Source organism: Strix aluco, chromosome 9 (genome assembly GCF_031877795.1).
Source record: "Strix aluco isolate bStrAlu1 chromosome 9, bStrAlu1.hap1, whole genome shotgun sequence".
In the NCBI taxonomy this organism is placed as follows: Eukaryota; Metazoa; Chordata; class Aves; order Strigiformes; family Strigidae; genus Strix; species Strix aluco.
Window position 1 is genome coordinate 5,495,288 of NC_133939.1, and position 21,898 is coordinate 5,517,185.

The window sequence follows — 21,898 nt, forward strand, 5'->3', positions numbered from 1 at the left end:
AAACACTGGCTTTTTTTCTTCTGGTTGCAAAGAAGCAGTAAGTTCATTGGTGTATTTTTCCCATCATAGCTTGAAATACTGGATTTAAATTAAACATTTATATTCAACTGCAATATAGGTGATAAACACAAAAAAGCAAACAAATATATACTATAAACATCACGTTTGCACAGAGTAATTTTGTAAGGACTTTGGGGGAAAAAAAAAAAGGCAAAATAAAAGGCCTGGTCCAATGACTATTAAAAAAAACCCCAAAAAATACTTTCCTAGTGATTGAATGGTTGACTTTAGTCTAGAACAGATAAATTCCCCGACTAGGTAAGACCCAGCTATCACAGTACTTCTGCCATTCTTGACCAAAACCCTGCTGGAATTTCATGATTTCTCATATTTAGCATATGCTTACTTGCAATAAACTATTGAACTTCTTAAATTTATGCCACTTGTGTTTAACCAAAGCAGCAGTTTTTAGCACTCAGTAAATGAGTTTCCTTAGCGTTTAGCAAAACCCTCTATTCCAAACAAATCATGCTTTGACAAGACAGGAAGACAGAATGCCTTTCATTTCAAAATACATTCTGGGCCCCAAAGTGGGCTCAAAACTGAAAAACAAGTACGGACAGCTCAGTAGGCAATACCATAATAAAGCTGTAAATGGCCTCGTGTACCCTGCACCTCGAGGCAGGGAGGTCTGGAGCACCTCACACCGCCTCCACCACCAGCTTAAGGTCCCCCAATGCGGGCTGAGGTTCTGCACGAGTCAGATAAGCTGGTGCAGCAGCACACCACTGCTGTCCATTACTGGTGTATCTGCCCTATAGGTGCAAACGGCACAGCCATTTTAGGGTAGCCATCTGTATTAATTAAAACTATGCACAGAAGGGGGAAAGAATTCTTTGTATTCACTCATAAGAAAAATTTGTGTTCATTTCTAAAATACTGCACAAGCTCCTGAAGTTTGTCTCTATGTGGACAAGAGACTTGGCCTGAGGTATGTGTACCTCACTCAACCAGTGAGATGAAATTCAGCACATCTATCCAAAAGGAATGTGAGAAGATCGAATCTAAATTAGCAATAGCAAAAGAGCTCCAAAGTACTACTGCTAACTTGGGAATATTCTATTTATCCATCTTGCATTTTAATATCAACATGCCTATCTCTAGAATAAGATTTTGTCAATCATATCTCAGACAATTTCCTTCTCATAAACAGTTCTCTTTTCCGTTTCACATTTGCAGAAGGGAGCAGATCTCACATTCAGGGAGAGAGATGTACATCTCACCCACACACTGCAGTAAACCTCTGCTTTCCAATGTATAGCAGACGCAGGCAATAGTGGTATCTTATATGGAGATTAACCTTTACAAGTATGTAGAAATGCTCAGTATTACTGTCACAAGCCCTTGACAAAGCAGATATATATTCATACACTCCCACTACTGAAAGGGAAGGCAAGTGATTTGTACAAGTTTACAGAAGATAAAATGTCAAATTCAGAACAAAAACCAAGCTAAAGACTATTGTTTAAGAAAATCAGAGATAGTAGCTCCTATTTAAAAAGGCTCTATTATATTCATATTACAAGGAAGCAAACTGGAGCAAAACCTGACATTACAAATTATAAAATTTGTTCATTTTTAAAAAGACATTACCATACTAAAGCAGCACAAGGAAGGAAAAATGGTCAAAAATACCTTGCTTTGTCTTTTTTTAATACCTATAAAGACTTCAGGATAGCAGTGCTCATTGAAAATAACTGGTCACCTGTCAAAAGCAACTTACTGAATTCTGACCAGTGTTAACACCAGGGTCAGACAAGGATGGGCCCTACACCTATATGTAAACATATGCAAACTTTTATACCCACACAAGCTTGGTAATTATTCTCAAAGCAGAAGAGTTAGTCTCCCTGCGACAGCGATGTAAAACACTACACTAGTTTAAGTTATAGTTGTGGAAGCAACTCTCATTTGCTTAACTTTGGATGCTTTTGAGATCTCAGCAATAACGTCACACTAACAGACTTCTGGAAGGAATTACTGCTGATTTGTAAGGAAAAAATATTCCAATAAACACACAATTTTTAGGCTACTCTGCCTCAATCTGAAATGGAATCACTGCGCTAAAGCTCATTTCATCACTCACTGACTGGTACTGGACTACATGCTAAGGACTATATCCATACCTGTCTAAAGCTTTAGCTAGAAACTACTAAGAGCAAGTGTAAAAGAGTTAACTGTTTAAAAAACCCCACACATTTTTTAAAATTAAGTACCATTTTTTCCCAAACATACCCTTCAAAATTCAACTTAAAGCTGAAGACAAGAGAAATTTTAAGTACAGAATCAGTGCCATATAAATAGGAACTCGTAAGAGCTAATAAATACAGAAAGCTCTGCGTTCTCTGTGGTGGGTCAGAAGATGGAATAAGCCCGTTACAAAAGATGCTGAAGAGGGCAGAGCAGGTTGCACCTGGTACTGAACCAGACTTAATCAAAACTTGACTTGATTCCTGTTGAATTAATTGGTGCATCTATACGTGACACTCTCCAGTATTCCACGTCAGCTAAGCACAAGTATATTGCTGAGCGGGTGAACCCTCCTGGAGCCAAGTGCCAAGGCAGCACGACACAGGGACATCCAACTGGCAGCGCAGTGGTCAGCACACACCCAGGCCATGCTCAGCAGTTCCAGCTCAGTGCTCATCCTACCAGACCTGGGCTAGTTGTACACAAACCCATCTGATACCTGTGCTCCCTCTCACGCTTCTCGGCAAACAGTGCAGTAATGAGTTAACGGTGTACATCACCAATCTCTTAACTCGTGCTCCAGAAAGTACAAAGGTGGCCAAACAATTTCTATACCAAGGTAGGAAGCAGGATAGCTGGGTTCCTGTGCACTTAATTTGAACTGATGAGTTCATCCAGACCTAATGATACCGGGTGTGTCAGCATCTATGGTAAATTCATCCCATAGTTCAGATTAACTCTGGGACGACAGAGTTGGCAGTAACTTGCTTTAATTAATACATAAGAGTTTTCTTGCGTTCAGTTTGCTTAAATTCAACTTTTATTAGCGCTTACCTACTCCACAGGAAATTCCCATTTAAGTGTTTTTAAAAACCCTGGAGTTTCTCTTAAGGTTACGTATTTTTGCAGCAGAGTGATTTCTGTACCGGCATTTCCAAAAATCCTTTTTGTAGTTACCTCTGCTGCTTCCAAACTACATAACTCTTTTCATTCCCATTTAAGTTTTCCTGAGGCCTCAGTCTCACAAGTGTACCAAACCTCCAGCCTCTCAGCTCTTGCTCTGCATTTCTACTGCATGACATTATCACTCCTACATTCTTAGCACTCTTCTTATTATACAGACCAACACATACCTGATTAAATGGGGGACGAGGCCCATCACCCAACAGAGGTGTTTTCTGCTGCTGGAAGGGCAGAGGGCCCTGGGAAGGGTGCGGCCCCCTTGAAGGGTTCGGTTGTCCCTGAGGTCCTTGCATGTTTCCTTGAGGCCCTACTAAAGAGCCTTGTGGAGGTCCCTGCTGGCCTTGTGGACCTGGTGGCCCACGCAATTCTTGTGGCGGTCCTAACATTGTACCTTGAGGTGGGGGTCCCTGGAGGCCCCTCATCTCCTGGGGACCATGTCCTAGTAAACCACTTTGCATATGAGGACCCCTCATTTCTTGCGGATGACCCATCATCATCCCTTGTGGAGTAGGTCCCTGGTTATCTCTGGGTCCTGGTGGACCCTGCATCCCTCTTGGATTAAGTCCCATCAAAGGCCCTTGCGATATAGGGCCCTGCATCCCTTGGGATCCTGGAGCTCCTTGCATGCCATGAGGAAGAGGTCCTTGCATTCCTCGGGGACCAGGCGGCCCTTGCATTCCTTGGCCACCAGGAGGACCTTGAGGCCCCAAGTGACCTTGTGGGCCTGGCGGACCCTGCGGTCCCAAATGAGTCTGAGACCCAGGGAGACCCTGTGGTCCTAAGTGGCCTTGTGGGCCAGCATTACCCTGTGGACCTGGAGGCCCCATTGGCCCGTGAGGGCCAGGATGTCTCTGCATTCCTTGATGTCCATGTAAATCCTGAGGCCGTGGCATTCCTTGTGGAGGCCCTTGGGGGCCTGGAGGTCCTTGTGGTCCCATGAACCCTTGTGGACCTGCAGCTCCTTGGTGTAATGGAGGACCTTGAGGTCCCATTTGTCCTTGGGGTCCCGGAGGCCTGAACTGTCCTTGTGGACCAGGAGGTCCCATCTGAGGCATATTCATTGGCATCTGCTGAGGTGGAAGGGGCTGCTGGAATCCTTGAGGCATCTGTGACATTGGGCCTTGCCCTGGAAAAGGCTGGGGTCCGTGAAGAGAACCTCCTGGAGGTGGTGGCTGTACTTGCTCAGCTTGCTTTTGTGCAAGTCTTTCAATTTTCAATTGCTGTGCAAAAAAAGAGACCCAGAAAATCAACTAAGCACAGAAGTATATGTAACAACTAAAAATCAGAAGCAATCACCTAATTTCTCAGGAGTTTAAAAAGATTTAGTGCTTTTCTCTTAATTAAGAGAAATACAACTAAAGAGATCCATAGATCAGTATTAGTTAACTGGAATGTAGGGGCCTCACTGAAGGTTTCATAGCATCGTGAATTAAGTTCAATATCCTCTAAAAAGGTGAAAACAGTACTGCAAAAGCAAGCTACCTATTTTAGTGCTGAGGTCCAAATATATCACACAGAGCACTGGAAGAAGTTTACTAATAACCGTCTTTACATACGCACCTCCAAGAGTTGTGGGTTTGTGTACTGAAGTGCTGCCATTTCCTGTTCAATCTCTGCCTGTGTCTTCTTTTTCTCCTCCAGCTTAATATCTTCCTTTCTATCATTCAGTGGCTCAGGTGGGGGAGGTAAAGGAACTTTATTCTGCATCCATGCCTATAAAGAACAGTAAACACAAGATGAATTCTGTGGAACAATATGGATGCAATATATTGCTGCACTGGGACAGGATATGCTAGAACACTGTGTAGTATGGATATTTAGAAGCTAAAAACAATGCTGAATAAAATTTCCATATCTTATAACATCCTATTTTCCAGATACAGATACAAGATATAAAGGATTTAACCAAATATTTTATGCTTAAATATTAATTAAACTAACCACTGTGGCGAATTATTTTGCACTGGGTGTTGATATAAAAGAACTGATACCCGAAATCCAAAACATTTCAATGGCCACACCCTTTCTGAGGTTGAGAAAATAACAAGTTGATCTCCTGTTCACTGTGTATCAGGTACTTACCTGCTGAAACTGTGCTGGTATTGGTTTTGCATAGGGCACTTTTTTCTGTGGCACCTTCTTTTGGTCCTTTTGCATTACTTCCTCCATTCCCCAATCCAGTCCTGGGATTGTCATTTCAATGTCATTGGACTCATCTTTCCCTTTAGCAACACAGAGACAGTCAGAGCAGTGCAGGTTTACAGAGCAATCCTGCTACTCTCTTTACAGTTTATTTAACAAAACAGACCAAGAGGTTTTCAACTCTTCCTTCTTTATGTGGGAAATGCACACAATACAAAACTTTAGAAAAAAGTGACTGTGCTACCAAAATATATGAAAGGAATGAAAGAAGTCACACAGCATCTGGTTGGCTCAGGAAAATGCTTCCCCATAGCTACTACTTACCCATCTGCTCTTGCTCCATGGCTATTTTCAGTTGTTCAGGTATTCCCATCCCTGGAATAACTGCTAGGCTGTTGGGCTCCAGATCATCTAAAGAAAAACAATATATATTTATACTTGGAACATTTTTCTTCATGTTATCATTTGATGCCTTTGGGTTCTCACATGCCTTTACCATTGGTGGTACCATTACATATTTCACAACCGGTGGGTCACTTTTTAATTCCATACATGAATTACAGGATATTAAAAGAACTGAAAATTCAAATTTATAAATACACCCCAAAATGTCAGAAACTATGTCCTTTCAGGAAAGTTACATTTAGGGTAGAAGCTCAGAAAAGGAAATAAAAACCCCATACCCATTCCTGGTTTTGTTATAACAAATCTATATATTTTAAAACTTAAATTTGATTGAAGTGCTGCATTTTAATTTATATTCCCAAACACAAAAGAGCAAATAACCAAAAATCTGAAGGAAGAGATACCACCTCAGAGTTGAAAGGGTTGCTGAGGCATGCCATAGAGCTGGGCAACCCTGGGCAGCCTAAAATTACCAAAATAAACCCTTAGAAGGGGGGTAAAGTTTTAAGATTTTAGTCAAGTTCAGTAATTTGAAAGATTTTTCCTGATGTAGTTCAGGACTCTGGGAAGTCTTGAAGTCACATGAAGTTATCAGTAAGAAAAGTAAATGGGAGATATTGCCAGCGGGAGAGTCAAACCTCCTTCCTGTGACTGACAGAGCAGGTCTTACCTCCTGGAGCTGTGGAAACAAAAGAAAACCCATTGTTGGAATGGTGATCTCTGATAACATGGAGAGTAAAATCATCCTTGTAAAAAAATATCTTTGTCTAGGTAGTCACCAATGCTATAATCCTGCTTCATCATCTTACCCAGAAGCTGCACTCTAGTGTCAGCTAACGACCTAGGCTTGTTTCTGACCCCAACACCCTCTCTTCCATACTGAGGGAAATTGCCTTACCATATTCCACACCATCCTCTGACATCCCAGGCAGCAGATTCAGGTTATAACGATCTCGCATTTTATCTCCAGGCCGATTTCTAGTCCAAAACTTGCTGTCAAAACAAAGTTATATGATCTCAATAAAGGGTCAAGAGTATTAACTACCTTTAATCTAATTAGTTCTTTAACTTTTAGCATGCTATCTTGATTATATAAGGATGCTATCTTGATTATATAAGGATTCAACTCTTACTAAATCAAGTTCAGTGCTAGATCTGAACATTAGGTGTGAGGCTCAAACCAAAAATTAAAACCCCAACAATTATATTGAATTATATAGTTACAATTCAGAAGATACTTCAAAGTGTAAGGGGTATGAGTACAAGGCACCAACATCAGATACTGAATAGACAGATATATCTCTAGTCCATTCCAAAAACTTCTCGTTCAATTCAAATACATTCATGTACAACTAAACTTGTCAATACACACCCACACACAAAAATTTACTCCATTTATAAAATGGTCTATTTTTACAGCATGTTCAACCTAAGAACACAAACTATATGCCTTCAAATATGTTTGCAATGTGAAAAGACAGACATGACAAGCAGATGATCTGTGGGAAAAAATGCTGGGGAGATAAGTATATTTCTTCATCAAGAAACTACAACAATTTTTTTAAAAAATTTTTTCAGGAAATTTCAAAGCTCTCACAAACCCAAAATCCTACTATTTTTAAGGTTTCCTTAGATGAAGGATAAGAGCTTAGACTCTACCTTCTAATGTAAAATGTTAGTGCCTTCCAATTTGGGTAAGTTTGTGTCTCTGTTTTGCCCATTGATTGTGTATCAGAATCATCCCAATCTATTCTTTGTTCCCTGATGCCATGCACCTTTCTAGTTTCTAAATGTACATATATTCCCTTAGATCTTTTCTTTAAATACTTGAAAATACCTGGTGTGATCATTTGAGCCCGAACAGAGAATGTGTCCAAGAGGATGCCACGCCAAACTCCAGATCATTCCCTCATGAGCCATTTCCATTCCACCAACCTCCTTCTCAACCCTGATGCATAAAAAAAAAAAACCAAACCAAAAAACAGTCATCACACAGGTAAGTATCTGCTACAGATACAATACAAAACTTCTGCTATTCAGTTGTTCCTCTTCCTCTATCCCGTATTTTGCCAAACTTAAGCCTCCTAATTTTTCTCTTGGGTGATCATTCCCAGTTGTTCTTAACAGGGAATTTAGTAACGTGGGGATTTTTAACTGTACATTTAGAAACAAAATAATTACATCTCAGAAGAAGCTCTAAGAAACTAGGAGTGTCAACCATTCATTACCCTCTCAACAAAAGACTGTTTTCTGTGCAAGCAACTGTATTCTTTACTATACACCTGCACAGAAAAACTTCTTCATAAATGAAGCATATTCATAAACTTTCTCAGGTATAGAGAAAAACTGTACCATAAACATACAAGTTGCATACAGATCCAAGGCTGAAAATTATATTTTATGTTTAGTATAATAGTTTGCACATCTGATCAACATCTTTCCAACATGCTGAAAATGCCACATACCCAACATGCCAGAACAACAAAGAGCCATCAGATCCTCCACTGGCAAACAGCCCTTCATGAACAGGATGCCAGGCCACAGCTGAAATACAAAGCAAGCCACAATCAGAAAGTATAACACTAGTATTTTTAATGAATGGAAACCAGGATCTCAAAAATTTTAATTTTTAATCCAAACTTATTAATAAAAATCCACATAATACAACACATTCTGACCTGTGGCCTCCTTCTTATGACCCCTGAAGACCTGAAGTTCTTCTTTCAGATTACGAATGTCAAAGAGCTTACAGAGATGGTCACGAGAAGCTGTTAGCAGCCAGTTGCCATTCAGATTCAATTTCACTTCCATCACTGTGTTTTTATGAGCATGTCTGCAAGCAGAGAAAAACAGACTGTTTGTCCAGATACTGATTTCTCAGACACAAATAAAAATGAGGTAATTTACCAGTCCCAAATATTCAGGTCAATAACAAAGTAGTTCAGGCTACTAAACCAGATACTAGGGCCTTTGCACAGAAAGCCACATGCTTTAATCCTGTTCTTTTGTACTTCAGAATTTTCAGAATTCAGCGCTTATTGCGACAGTGTTCAGTTACTGTGCACACTTCTACTGCAGCGTAAGAAATTTTTCATCAACCAGATGAAACACCTCATATGTGTTTCCGTATCTCAATTCTGTTTCATAAATGAGAACCGTGTGACTAGGAGGTCTATGGAGAAGGATAAAGTAAATTTAAATAAGGAATATTAAAGTCACAGTTTTCCAAGTACAGATTTGACTTCATCTAACTCTAGATTTTCTGGCACTAGCTTTATATTTGAAGCAATTCTGTATGGCTGAAAAGACGTGAGGCAAAAACCTAAGAAGGAAATTGAAAAAAAAAATTATTTTATGAAGTTAGCTTATATTTGAGCAAATCAAAGTCTGTGGGCAAGAACTTACAGTGTGGCAAGGCTTTGGCCTGTCTTTGGATCCCAGAACTTGATGGGCTGTTGGCTATCTTTACTTCCCGATACAACTAACCCCTTTGTTGGATGCCAGTCAACACATTTCACATCTGCTCCATGTCCTGTTAAGATAAAAATTGTTCATTCTGAGATTTCGCAGACACTGAAAAATTAAAGGGTGCACACCTTATAACTGTAATGTAAAACTGAATGAAAAACATCACAGAGCACAGGTCACAAAACATAAAATCAAACTAAACACTCTTCTGAGTTATTTAGGTTCCCACTATCACTGCAAACATCTCAGATTACATCCTCAAACCAAGCTCACTTCCCCAACATAAAAGGTCTCTAAGAAGTTTCTGTTCAAACTGGTACTTTTCTTTAGCCTTTGACCCTATGCTCTTACACAATATTTTATATGTAACACTGATGAAGCATTTGTATGGAAGTGGTAAGGGAAAATAACAGTGTGACACTTCACTTTTTGTGAAATATTGTAGAAATGAAAAGCAAATACATATTTATTCCTATCCGATCAGTACTACCCTTTTGCTGTTCTGTCAGAAAATAAGTGAAGAAATTAAATTATGGATCTGAAAACTAAATTAGCATATGATGAAAAGAAATCTTATGAGATGTTATCCTCTTATCAGGTCAGAGGGATTCAGGTTTTTCTAATACTCAAGAGTTAGGAGAGAAAAACCCTCATGCTATAATTTCATTTTAAACAGACTGAGTGACCTTGACAGAGAATCAGTGCTGCTCAGATGATCTAAAATCTGTCAAGATGAAATGTCTGTTCCTGCTACACAACAAAATGGGATTTCTGAGCTGAACTATACAGATTTAGAGAAGAAATAACAAACAGTAATTTCTTTCTCCAATCTCTCTCCATGCCAGCCCACTTCTAGGGAAAGCCAACAGTAACAGTCAATGCCAGAAAATGAAGCAGCATGCAGTAACTAAAGAAAAAAGCAGCACGAGAAAGGAAAGGCTGTCTGCAACATAAAGGCACTGAAGTTATAAAATGGCATGGAAGAATGGTAGCATGTTCCATGAAAGACAAAGGGTTCCCATCAAAGTCACAGTTCCCACAGGTACTGCTTTGCTACATGGTGGAACATGTAACTTCAAGCAGCACAAGCTGTTTTAATATAGGCCTCAATTTGACAAGACATTACAAACCAGTATCAGGAAATTTTCCTGAGGCCACAGACAAATCAAATTAAAATGAGCAATATACTTCTATCTTAAAATAAAAGCAAAATGTTAATATGTAGAGCACTCTCTCCATCAAACGAGTGCAACTTTCCAGAGGAAAGGACAGACAGGGAAAAGATTCTTGACCCAAGAAGAAATGAATACAGCTTTGGTAAGTATATGGGGAACAACTTTAAGGATTGACTGACAATATGGATGAAGGAACCCAACTCTCCACCCCCAGCCACAGCAGGCAGAATTGCCCTTGGAATACGTGGGGTCTCAGGGAAGAGCAGGATCCTCGAGCTGCAAAGACTGTAAATGTGCTCACAAGGGACCACTGTGGCAGTCCGTCCTACCAACAGAGGGGCACTGGGAGATGTATTGTTTCCCTTCTCCCTGGCTCTTCTGATGCAGAAAGAAACAAAAGGTACTCTCTGTCTGGATTTGCTCTGACCAAATCTCTCCCTCTCAACTAAAACGTGAAGCTGAATGCTGAGCAAATCTTGCTTTGGAGTGTTTATTTGGGAGGAATGATTCTGCCAGTAGTAAGAGAGAATGAGCTCTTCCTCCGTAGTGGAAGGTGATTCATGCTTGCAGATTTCAGCTGATGATATTCTGTAGGTACTTGCTACCCTGCGGCCCCCAGGGAAAGACAGGGGGATTTTAATTCAAGGGCAACAATAGGCCCTTATAGAGAAATGCTCCATTCCAGTTAATAACTGGTTGAACTGTATGAAAATGTATTCAGAATGGAACACTTGAGTCTTACCATAAATATGAAAAAAAACCAAAGCAAAACCATAAAAAAAACCTACCCACACAGACTGGAATTACACTGCCCTTGCTGCTCCTGAAATAAAGACAGTTAGTAATGGAAGAGCGCTGAGAGACAAAGGGCTGCTCTGTTTGGCCGGTAAGACTCCATCTGGAAAATGAGTTATGCTGGTGAAAGGCCATCTCTGGATGACAGCTCATCCTGTGCAAGGCTTGATTTAGGCTTTTCTTTCAAGACCTAATCTGAGTTAGAGCAGCCCAAATATGTACCCTGAGGGAAAAAAGGCTCAGAGTGGGGAATCCAGTTCAAGTTCAGAGCCGTGCTCTTAAACAGAGCAACTGAAGTGTCCATCCTCTAAAAGGCTTCAAAAGGGAGCAACAGTGACAGACAGCATTGGACTGATGGGCTTCTCAAAAGCCAGGTCTGATAGTCACTACCCACTAGCCCCAGACCACAAAGCTGAAAGGTAGTAAAAGATGCCAGGACACTCAGAACTTGTAATGAGAGCAGATACATCATTAGGTACTTATCAGCAGGCTTCTGACCATCATCAGCACATTAGAACTGACCACAGGGATCAGAAGAAACATACCATATTTAAAAACATAACCATTATAAAGACAAGACAACTGGCATTTCCTGCAGAGAGCAATCTTTCAACCAGTGTGCTCTGGACTACAGCAATAGTGGGGGAAAACGGGGAGTCTCCTTTGTCATCTAATATAAACGATCTATCCTGCAGTCAAGAGAGACATCTCTTAGACAAAGTTCTGCACTAAACAGGATCATCATATATACTTAGCTAGAAGTCCCTAATGCAATGAAGCTTTCTCAAGAGAAAAGAAATTCTTTCCTACAACAAATATGCTTTAAACAAATGATTCCTAAGGGGTGAACTAACTCAGAAGAATTACATAAGATAACGGAACAGCACCATCTAATCAGATGTTTTTAATTTCCTTTTTTTTGTTTTTTAAATTGGAGCCATTGACACTGTATATTGCTTTTCCTTTCTGCTGATAGATGTACATACTACTACCTGTAATGAGACAGATGATGAAGAAAACACATTTAAAATAAAACTCCAGAGAAAAAGAAGCCTGACAGATGTTACTTTGTAGCTGTTCTCAGGTCTTAGTTCTAGACTAAGACCTGGGAATAGGACTCTCCTCTGGTACAGCACCCCTGTCAGTCGCTCAGAAAACCTTAATCCATGCAAACCTCTGTAGTTTACATTCCTTATTTGCTGACTCTAAACAGCTTTTGCTCAGTAATTTCAACAGTCACTCCTGTGATCTAGGAGATCAGGATGGGAATTCCCCTCTGAACAACACTTGCACCCTTTCTACCCCCTGAGCTTGCCTGTAAAAGGCACAGACTTTATATCATTTCCCTGTCTTGTAGAAACATTTTATGGATAAATGAACTGTGTGAACTGTTTAAAAGTCATGGAATGGAAGGCCTATAAACAAATGGAAATGAAAGACTCAAGGTAAAGATTTTTGATAAACTGAACTTGTTTAAAATAATGAGTTAATGTCTGAGCATAAAACAATCCACTAACACTTGTCAGTTTTACTTACAACTTTTTCTAACCTTTTAAAAAATGTGCAGAAAAAACAAAATAAAAACAAGATTCTTTTAAAAAGTTGAGATATAAAAGCATTTCTCTAATAATACTTTTCATATGCATAATAAATTTTTGAACTGAGTGACTGTAGTCACAACCCCATTAATTAAAATACTGATTGCTAATACTTCTAGCCAACTTATTTGAAGGGTTGTTCTTTAAAAGACTCTGAACAGAAATACTGGTTGGTGAAAGGCATAACAAGCTATAATAAGATTATGTATAATAGTGTTTGATCAAACCCAGCATGTCACAAGTCTGGAAAAGTACACATAAATTAAGGACTTGATTTTTTTTCCCCTTTCACTCTAATTTCTGCATATACAATTTAGTGAATGTAATACCTGGTGTAAAAAAGTTGGTTTGGATCATTGTCTGTGACATCTCTGTATTTTATAATGCAACTGTGTATAAACTATCCATTACAGATATACCAGGTTTATTGCTGTAGCTAATTTTTTTCTATTATATTCTTTCTCCTAAGAATGAGCCCCATTCTAAAAGTACAGAAATTGGAAAGAGGATTTTACAGATAATATTGTAGGACTTCTAGAGCCTTCTCAGCAATTATTTGGATGTATACACACATACTGAGATGACACTCCGAAGGCATCTTCTTGCACTTTTAACATCCACGTTCCGAAGAAAAACGAGTATTTGTAACTATATATATTTTGAAGAATTAACATAATCATTTAACTGCAACATTACTGTTTCTCATTTAGAGAGAATTCTATTTGCTTGGATTTTTTTTTTTTTGTTTAAAGACACATGATTTAAGTGGGGAGTAAATAGAGCAGTGTATCCTCCACTTGAATTGGTCAGACTTGAAGCCTTTTCATGACCACACAGTAATGTTCACCTTCCTGTAATCTGTATCCCCAAAATACAGAACACCTTTCAGAAGAGCAGGCCCTTTGTAGGGGACTATTTCCAAGGGATCTGCAGAGACATCAGGTCTTACTACCATTCAAGCTAACATTCTCCACCCTCAAAAAGAAAAAAAAGAAAAAAGAAAAAAAAAAGAAAAAAGAAAAAAAAAGAAGAAAAAAAGAAAAAAGAAAAAAAGAAAAAAGAAAAAAAAGAAAAAAGAAAAAAAGAAAAAAGAAAAAAAGAAAAAAGAAAAAAAAGAAGGGCCTGCAAGTCAAAGATAATGAAAAACCACCATGTCAGCAGAAAGATGTTCTAAATTTTCTACAAAATTCCTTTAGATTTTGTTAGTTGCTTCCAGACTACTAGGCAAATTGGATTATTCTGCCTGTTCCATTTTTATGGAAGGCTTTTAAAATGTTATCTGATGGTTACCCCTTCCCCTAGCAACTCCCTGCTTCTACGTAAAGCTCACTTAGGAACTGAATACCTCTTATCTACAGGAACCTAGGTACTGTTTTGATAACACCGATCAGGTTAGCAATAAGGGTAACATATTTTAATTCCAGTAATTTAGTGTTCTTTGCCCTATTGCATCATGTGAATTATGTTCCTCTTCAAAACTGTCCTATGAGCTCTTTCACTTCCTATTCTCCACCCCAAGAATGAATACCACAGAAACCCTCTGTCTACAGATACATAGTATGCCTTCTTCTTTTTCGCATAATGTGGGAGGTGGCTGAATAGGAAATTAAGGGAAAAGCTCCTTTCAGTCTTCAGTGGATTAAGAACAATGCCTCCCACCATACTTTCAGATCTCTGTCCCATAAACTCAAGTTTTATTTTCCTTTATTTATTCACAGTCTTTCTCTAGCTCTCTGCTAATTTATTAAACATGGTATCTACAGAGACTGCAAGACTTTTAATCTACCTACAGGGAATGTTTCCTAGATCATCAGCATTCCTCTAAACCAGCAGCAGAATGGGACACAATTAGGCCTTGTTTACAAATCCCCCTTTTTTTACAGTTCTATAATCATACTGTTTTCTTCCCAGACAAAAGCTCTTATAACAGGATAGTTTGTTTTTATCATCAGTGAAATCAGAAGGCTAAAAAAAAAAAAATAATCAGTAAACACTAATGAAACAGGTATGGGTAAACAAATGAGTTTTCCCAAGATTACCCAGAAGAGGTAATCAGTCCCCAAAATGTGTTTCCATAAATGGGTTCAGAATTTGTATGTGCTAGTCCCAACCAGACTTATACCACTCAGTGAACAGTTTGAATTCTACAAAATCCTAAAACATGAGCAAAAGAGAGTTTGAACTTAATGGGAGTTGTGTGCTTGCACAGCTTGCATAATGGCAAATACACTGCAAAGAATCATAAAAAAAAAAAATCTTGTTATATTACATGTAATCACTAATAATGGCATGTAGTGATCTGAATGCTTTATATCTGTTGAAATTCAATGACAAAGTCTTCTGTAAGGGTTTATAGCAAGGGGAAGAAATCCAGCTGGGTCCCAATGTGTGGGAACTGGGTTATGCAGGGTTCAGTCTTTAACTAATGGGACTACTCACATGTTAAACTTAAAGTGAATGTCTAAAGCCTTCACTGAATTGAAGGTAGAATGCTAAGCAACTTCCACAGCTGAAATGCATTGCTTTGAACAGAAACGAAAATTAGAAATTTGAAAATGTCTACTGTTTTACATTTGTGGTGTCAGGTCTTTTTTTTTTTTAAATCATTAAGTGTGTTCATGGTAGAGTCTACAAACACTATAGAGATACCTTCCTTTCCTTTTAGACATATTTGCTTTTTCTTAACTCCTGAATTTATTTTTGAGCATTATCACTACCTACACCCAATCAGGTTAGTTCCTGTATATATGTTGTAAAACAGAGAGACAAAACAAGTTTGACAGCAGGTTGTGCAACAGCACAGGAACGCGGGACCAGCATCTCTAACATGTGAAGAGCTGTTTAGGCATTCTCTTAGAAGTGAGAACTATATGAAAATCATTTAAGTATGCATGTTTCACAATTTCTAATCATAAGACATGGTTAAGTCATATCTAGATTGATCACAGATAATTATCAACAGGAAGTTATTTTAGTATGTAAAAATATTACAAAATTTTCACTAATTTTGCTTAATCAGTGTCCAGATTTTCTAACTTACCGCCACTTTTCTTCATTTAATAAAAAACCCCTACACATAACATTAAATCCATCTGTCTGTCACAGAGAGTTCACCTATGTGATGATCCTTTAAAATGCTGCATAATGCTTAGTGCAATACAGTAGTTATTATTTCTAATTAAGAAGCCATTATTAAACAGAAAGCCATCAAGAAGCTCAGAGCTAGATCAAGAGAAATGACAGGAAAAATAGGGCAGAAAGTATAAAAGGAGAAGATGCACCACATTAAAAGTGTCCAACACCTTCTTATTCAACATATATATATGCTAGTAGCTTAGCAGTAATGGCAGCTGAATTCAAGGACAAAGGCAGGTTTTCATCACAGTTAAATTATTTATGAAAAACAGACTGGATTCTACTTTGCACTTAGGCAGAGTTACCTATGAAAATTCTCATGGCATATTACTTATAATTCCTTTGCAGTTATTCCTCAGAGAATTAAAAGGGCTTTTTTTAAATTGCAAAAGGTAGAACAACACCCTTTTTTTTTTTTTGCTGGTTACATTATTTGTAAAGTAGCTGGGACTAGATGTTTTTTTCTGTTCAAAAATTAGCCAGCCTACTTTGAAAGCAGCACCACACTTGCTTTTCATTGACAGAAAAATATTTATTTACAATGGTATTTACATTTAATGATATTAAAAATAAATGTTGTACAAGAAACAATAAAAATGAACAGCGATTGTAAGAAAAATTCTCATGCTTCATAACACAAACAGCTGACAGGAGCCAAAAAACCCACTCCCTCAGAGAGAAACTGTCCCACAGTTTTCCATTGCTTGTTCTCTGGCACCTTCCTTTCAAGTATCTGGTACTAGTCACTAGATCTGAAAGATCCTGCACTGCCTCTATTGAGTGTTTACTGTCTCAAGCCATCAGACAAGACTGATCTCTAGTCTAATGTGGCACAGCAATTACTACATAATGCTGTATAGAAAAAAGGAGAGAGTATAGCTGTGTCCAGGAATAGAACAACCAGCCGTCCTTCAGGGAAAAAAAAAAGTGTGAACTTGAAAGATGAGAAATTAAATGATTTTGTCAACCATAAGCCTGCAGTTCCCATAGATTTGTGGCTTTATAATTGGCTACAGAATCAGTTTGCTGGGCAGACAGTTTTCTTCTAAAAACAAAACAAAAAATATCCCCAAAAAGTGTGAGCTTTCACATTAAAATGTTCCCAGTCAAATCCTCTGCTTGAACTAAACAAGTATTTTGGAGTCTGCTCACAGCCTGTACCATCAACTTTTTTTAAAAGGAAAGATGAATCTGGGTAGAATGTCAAATACTTTGAAGCCTCACAATGACAGTTTATCTCAAAAATAACTATTTAACTACTGCTCAGCCAGAACATACATTTATATTTTATGAATCAAGAACAAAGTGGAGCATGTGTTAAAAACTGATGCCTGAAGCTAAGCTTCTAGCAAGTGAGGTAATTTTAAGATGCACTGATTGTAGAGTAGCTTCAGTGAGGATTTTTAAACACATACTTATGAAACTAGTTTTATTCACTAATTATTGAAAACATTGATTGGTGTGTTCACTTACTGCTATCAAGGTGACAAAATCCCCAGCCTTTCCACCTGCAGACTTTTGTCAAACTTGCCTGTTACACCTGTGTGAAACATCACTAAGCAGAGTCAGACAAAGTCTGCTATTTTTACTGAATACTACAATAAGTAATGGAAAGAAGGAATGTCAAAAACACAGCATTGGTTTAGGCATTTTTAAACTAACTTGAAGCTATAAAGAAACTTTGGTGCATCCTAAAATTTAGCATGGCAAATTAGTGAAAGGAGGGAAAAGGAAGGAAATCAGGGGACACACTGAAGAACTTGGTACCAGCTTGCCTCAATCTGTGCTCTGATCATAATTTCAATCAAGGCTGTGAGCAGTAGAGGCAGAATACTTAGTTCCCAACTCAGGGAAGAGAGCAAATACTTCCAGAAAATCTAAGAGCATCATAAATCATTTTCAGTACGTATCTCCTTTAACATCCTGCTGGATGTCCGTTAAAGTTCTGCTGGCGATTATGGTTGTTGCAAGAGAAAAACATAGTTCAAATACCTAGTTTTAGAGATTAATCCAATTTTCACACCACTGTCTGGCTGCACGAACAGACATCACTTTCAGCAAGCTGCTAAAACCTAAGAAAAAATTTTATGGATCCCAGCAAAAGAAGTTACAAGAAGTCTTTTATATAACTTGATATACCCTTAACTCCCAAGTGAACCCAGAATCTTTTCATAAAAACACCCAACAAAGAAGGAATACCAAGATCTTTCAGTCAACCTGATCTTCCTTCATTGGAAGAGTAGATTTCAATGTATTTTTATGGTTAAGACTACAGGGCAGGATCCTACTCTTTTACATCCTATTGAGAGGAGAGGTACTATCAACTCTCTTCTCTACCAGACAAGTAAATTACTTTTAAAGACAGCCATGGTGATCTGGCCAGTCACAGAATACCACCACTTGTCCAGCCAGCTCCTCATTTTAAGGGACAGCAAGTCTGCAGGAAAACTGTTTTCCTTCTTGCCAACCAAAAGCGCCATGTAAGCTACTTTTGATAGCCAGTTTAACCATACAGAACATCCAGTAAGTATGGGCCTATTATCATTTTAAGCAAAGAAATAATGAGTTTAGGTACACCAAAGTTAGGAAAACCCTTTCCTTTGGTTCTAGAGCAAATACTGATGGAGCACCTGCTCTCAGTAATAAGGGAACAGCAGCTGGCCCACGGGTGGGGCAGGGGACAACAGAGAGATTATCAAACTTTGTACAGACTCTAGGAAAAGATTTGTGTCAGTCAATAATCCAGACAATTAGCAAGTATAAGAGATCCAAGAAGGAATATGCAGATAGAGGCCATTTAACTTGCTCTTTGTGTTTTACAATACCACCAAGATTGAGCAAACTAGGAAGCAGCAGGTCTGCTGAAGTAAACTGCTGGCAGAAAGTAGAGCACATAATATTGACCTAAGCTACAAAGCACTACTCTTTCTATACAGAGGTGAAGCTGAACAGACAGGAGAATTTTCATCTCAAGCACAAAGGACCAATTTTCATGCAAGTGAAATACGAAAGGGCTGTAAATTATGAGGACAGAAACACACAGAATGAGCAGAATACCATGAACTAAAACAGAAAAAAACCTCAGCATGTAATATCACACAGTGACTTACAAACACGTTTAATCTAGTGGCAATCTTGGGGCTAATGAGAAGAAACAGCAAAATTAAAAAAAAAATCAGTGCAAAAATGTAACTAAAACGCAGAAGCAGAACCATTATTTGGAAAGTGTTACAGAAACATAGTAAGAGATAATACCTTCCATTGAAATTTCAATCAAGCAGCACAGATGAGCTCAGGTGAGAGACAGAAACAAGGAATGTTTTATCACAGTCTTACTTCAAATTTCCATACCATCAGTGTTCTTATTTTCTCTTATTTTCCTGTGCTTTCCTATATCACCACCACATCTGTGGACTCCACCTCTTTCCTGCCACCTATTAATTTTGAAATTCAAGAAAATGTTTTCCTCTTTCAGATTTAAAGTTGTCCCTATTTAAGTCCCTATTTAAGTAGAAGAATCCAAATATTTTTTAATTTGTTTCAATTCTAGAAATAGGTCCCCTATTAAGCAACTGTTTGGTAAGAGTGTGGCTGTATAAATATCTACGAAGCTTTCTAAAATACCATGTATCATTTAAAATTCCACAAGCACATGAATGGATTAAATTGTAAAGCTCTTCACATGTGATCGAACAGAGAGACAGGGCAAAAGATGGTTTTGAAAACTTACCAGGGATTTTGTGCGATAAAACCTAACAAAGAAAGGGAGAGATGTCAACAGGAAGAAATGGGATAAAACAATCCAAAGAGTACTTAAATAACTCAGATATATCAAAACCAGGGGAAAAAATATGAGAACATGTAAAAGACAACATACATGGATATGAGAAGAAAAAAGGCAAAGGGGCCCATCACCAGTTTAAGTGGGGTTCCAAACAAAAAGTGCTGGTAGCAATTCGTGGAAAATGTTGTCCTCAGATCCATTTACTAACGTCACAACTAGATGTGAATAAAACAGGTGGTATTTGATTTAAAGTGAAGGGCAAAAAAATAGTGTTTCTTCTTCATGTAAAAAAATAGGCGTGAAACAGGTTTCCCATGACAACATATTAAGGGACTGTTCTTTCAAGATCAGAATAGAGGATACAAGAATTAAACAGACCTCACCACACCATATTACGGATAGATTGAATACTTCCTTGAACCCTGTGCTTCTTGAAATGACTCCCAGTTCGATTTTTTTCACTGCTGACTTCAAAGGAATAAAAAAACCATATAAGATATTAATATTGTATGGGCATTTAAGTGTGGTGTTTCCCTCTGTGATGCAGTCTATGACTGAATTTGTATTTGAATCTACATGTACATGCACTCAGTAGCATGTTACAAATTTTCAAAATAAATTAAAGGAATGATGCGGAGGTTTGCAGGAAAGTATCCTCAGAGCATAATGCAATTATAACTGCAGTGTATGTTCTCATGAATTAAGCAGAACTTAAATGGAAAAACATGTTGATTAGAACAGGAAAATTTTCTCCCTAGAAGCAGAAAAATATTCAAATGCCACATCTACACCTGGAGTAAGTAACTCCTGGATGTTATTGCATCTCCCTCCATATTAGCACTAGAAACATTGTCTAATATGTCAAAATTAAAATTTTCCAATTAAAGGATAGAAACTTTGTTAGTCAAAAACCTTACACTCCCAGGGAAAAAAGTTAGTCTGAAATACTTTGAGCTCTACAATGAAGTTTTAAAAAAGCTTTTTAAAAAGCTTATACAAAATTCTAGAAAAGCCAAATGACATAGACAAAAGAATCCAAGACAAAGAACATCAATCTATTTGCGTAGCAGAAAAAGAACAATTCAGACCATCTCCTCAGCAATGCTGAGAAAAAAAAAACTTGCAAATTTTTCTGAAACAATGATCTTGCCTGCAGTATTTTAACGCAGTCTTTCTTACAATATTAGCACAAAAGCAGTAATATTAGAGATTTTAATTATTACTATTCTGGAAATAAAAGTTGAAAATATAAATAAGTTATCTATGAGACTATTTTTCCTGGGTTTTGGAGCATTTGTTATATGAAAACACCACCACAAAAGATACCTGCTAAACTTCAATCATGCAAATTATCTGCAGCTGTGTAAAAAATGTGGGCTGAAGCCACCAAAAGAAAAAACACCAACTAGATAATCAATTTAAAATAAAAGGCAAAAGAGAACAATTGTTTACCATGCAGATGTGATTCAGAAAGAAGCTCTTTCTTAAGGAATCTTTAGATTCCTCAGCGCTTTCTGTAGCAGCTTTTGAAGGTTTTAATCTTACACACACACCAAAAGAAAGGAAATACAAAGTATGTTTCCAGTCTCAGAAGTGTACAAACGTAATATAAATTAATTGCATCCATATATGAAACTACAGAGATAGGAGACGGAAGCTAAAAAGCAGTGCTTTTTGGAAAATGGTGTATGTTTGCAAAATAACAGGAAGAACAAAGTAAGAAGATTAGGCATATAGTGAGGGAAAAGTCATTATGGGTAAAAGGTTGCTATCCTGACCCTTGAGTGGAACTGATCTGTGCTCTTCAAATAAAACACCTTTTACAGCGCTGTCTGTGCTGTGTAGAAATAGCTAAGCTGAGGAATGGAAAACTGCAGTATTTCCCTCCTAGGGAGTTGGACTTTAGAAATCTTCTATAAAATAAAATTAATGATAAATTGAGTCAGTGGCTGTGGGGGAGGTAGTAAAGTCTCCTCTTCACTTGCACAGATAAATCTCCATACATAGTCTCATTCAAATACTAATAGAAGCAGAGACCAAAAAAAGATGACTTTCATGGAAGAAGACAGCATCATTTCTGTTTCAGAAAAGGCTATCTAAGAGCATGCCATTGCTACTGAAGTAACCCAGTGTGGAAACTGAAAAAAACAAAAATATATTTGTTGGCAAAATGATGCAAGATA

General features: G+C 37.9%; 1 protein-coding gene across 3 annotated transcripts in view; it reads right to left on the reverse strand.

Moving 5' to 3' along the window:
* Positions 1–21,898, reverse strand: part of WDR33 (WD repeat domain 33) — a 72,551-nt gene that overhangs the window by 11,164 nt on the left and 39,489 nt on the right. Inside the window, exons 8-17 of one of the 3 annotated variants that reach the window (XM_074833571.1) lie at positions 9,166–9,292; positions 8,439–8,593; positions 8,226–8,304; positions 7,598–7,708; positions 6,659–6,753; positions 6,431–6,439; positions 5,680–5,766; positions 5,296–5,435; positions 4,774–4,926; positions 3,384–4,433 (exon numbers count right to left, since the gene is read on the reverse strand). In XM_074833571.1, coding sequence (XP_074689672.1) covers positions 3,384–4,433; positions 4,774–4,926; positions 5,296–5,435; positions 5,680–5,766; positions 6,431–6,439; positions 6,659–6,753; positions 7,598–7,708; positions 8,226–8,304; positions 8,439–8,593; positions 9,166–9,292 — 2,006 coding nt within the window. The other 2 variants (XR_012624258.1, XM_074833569.1) reach the window with 2 other exon arrangements.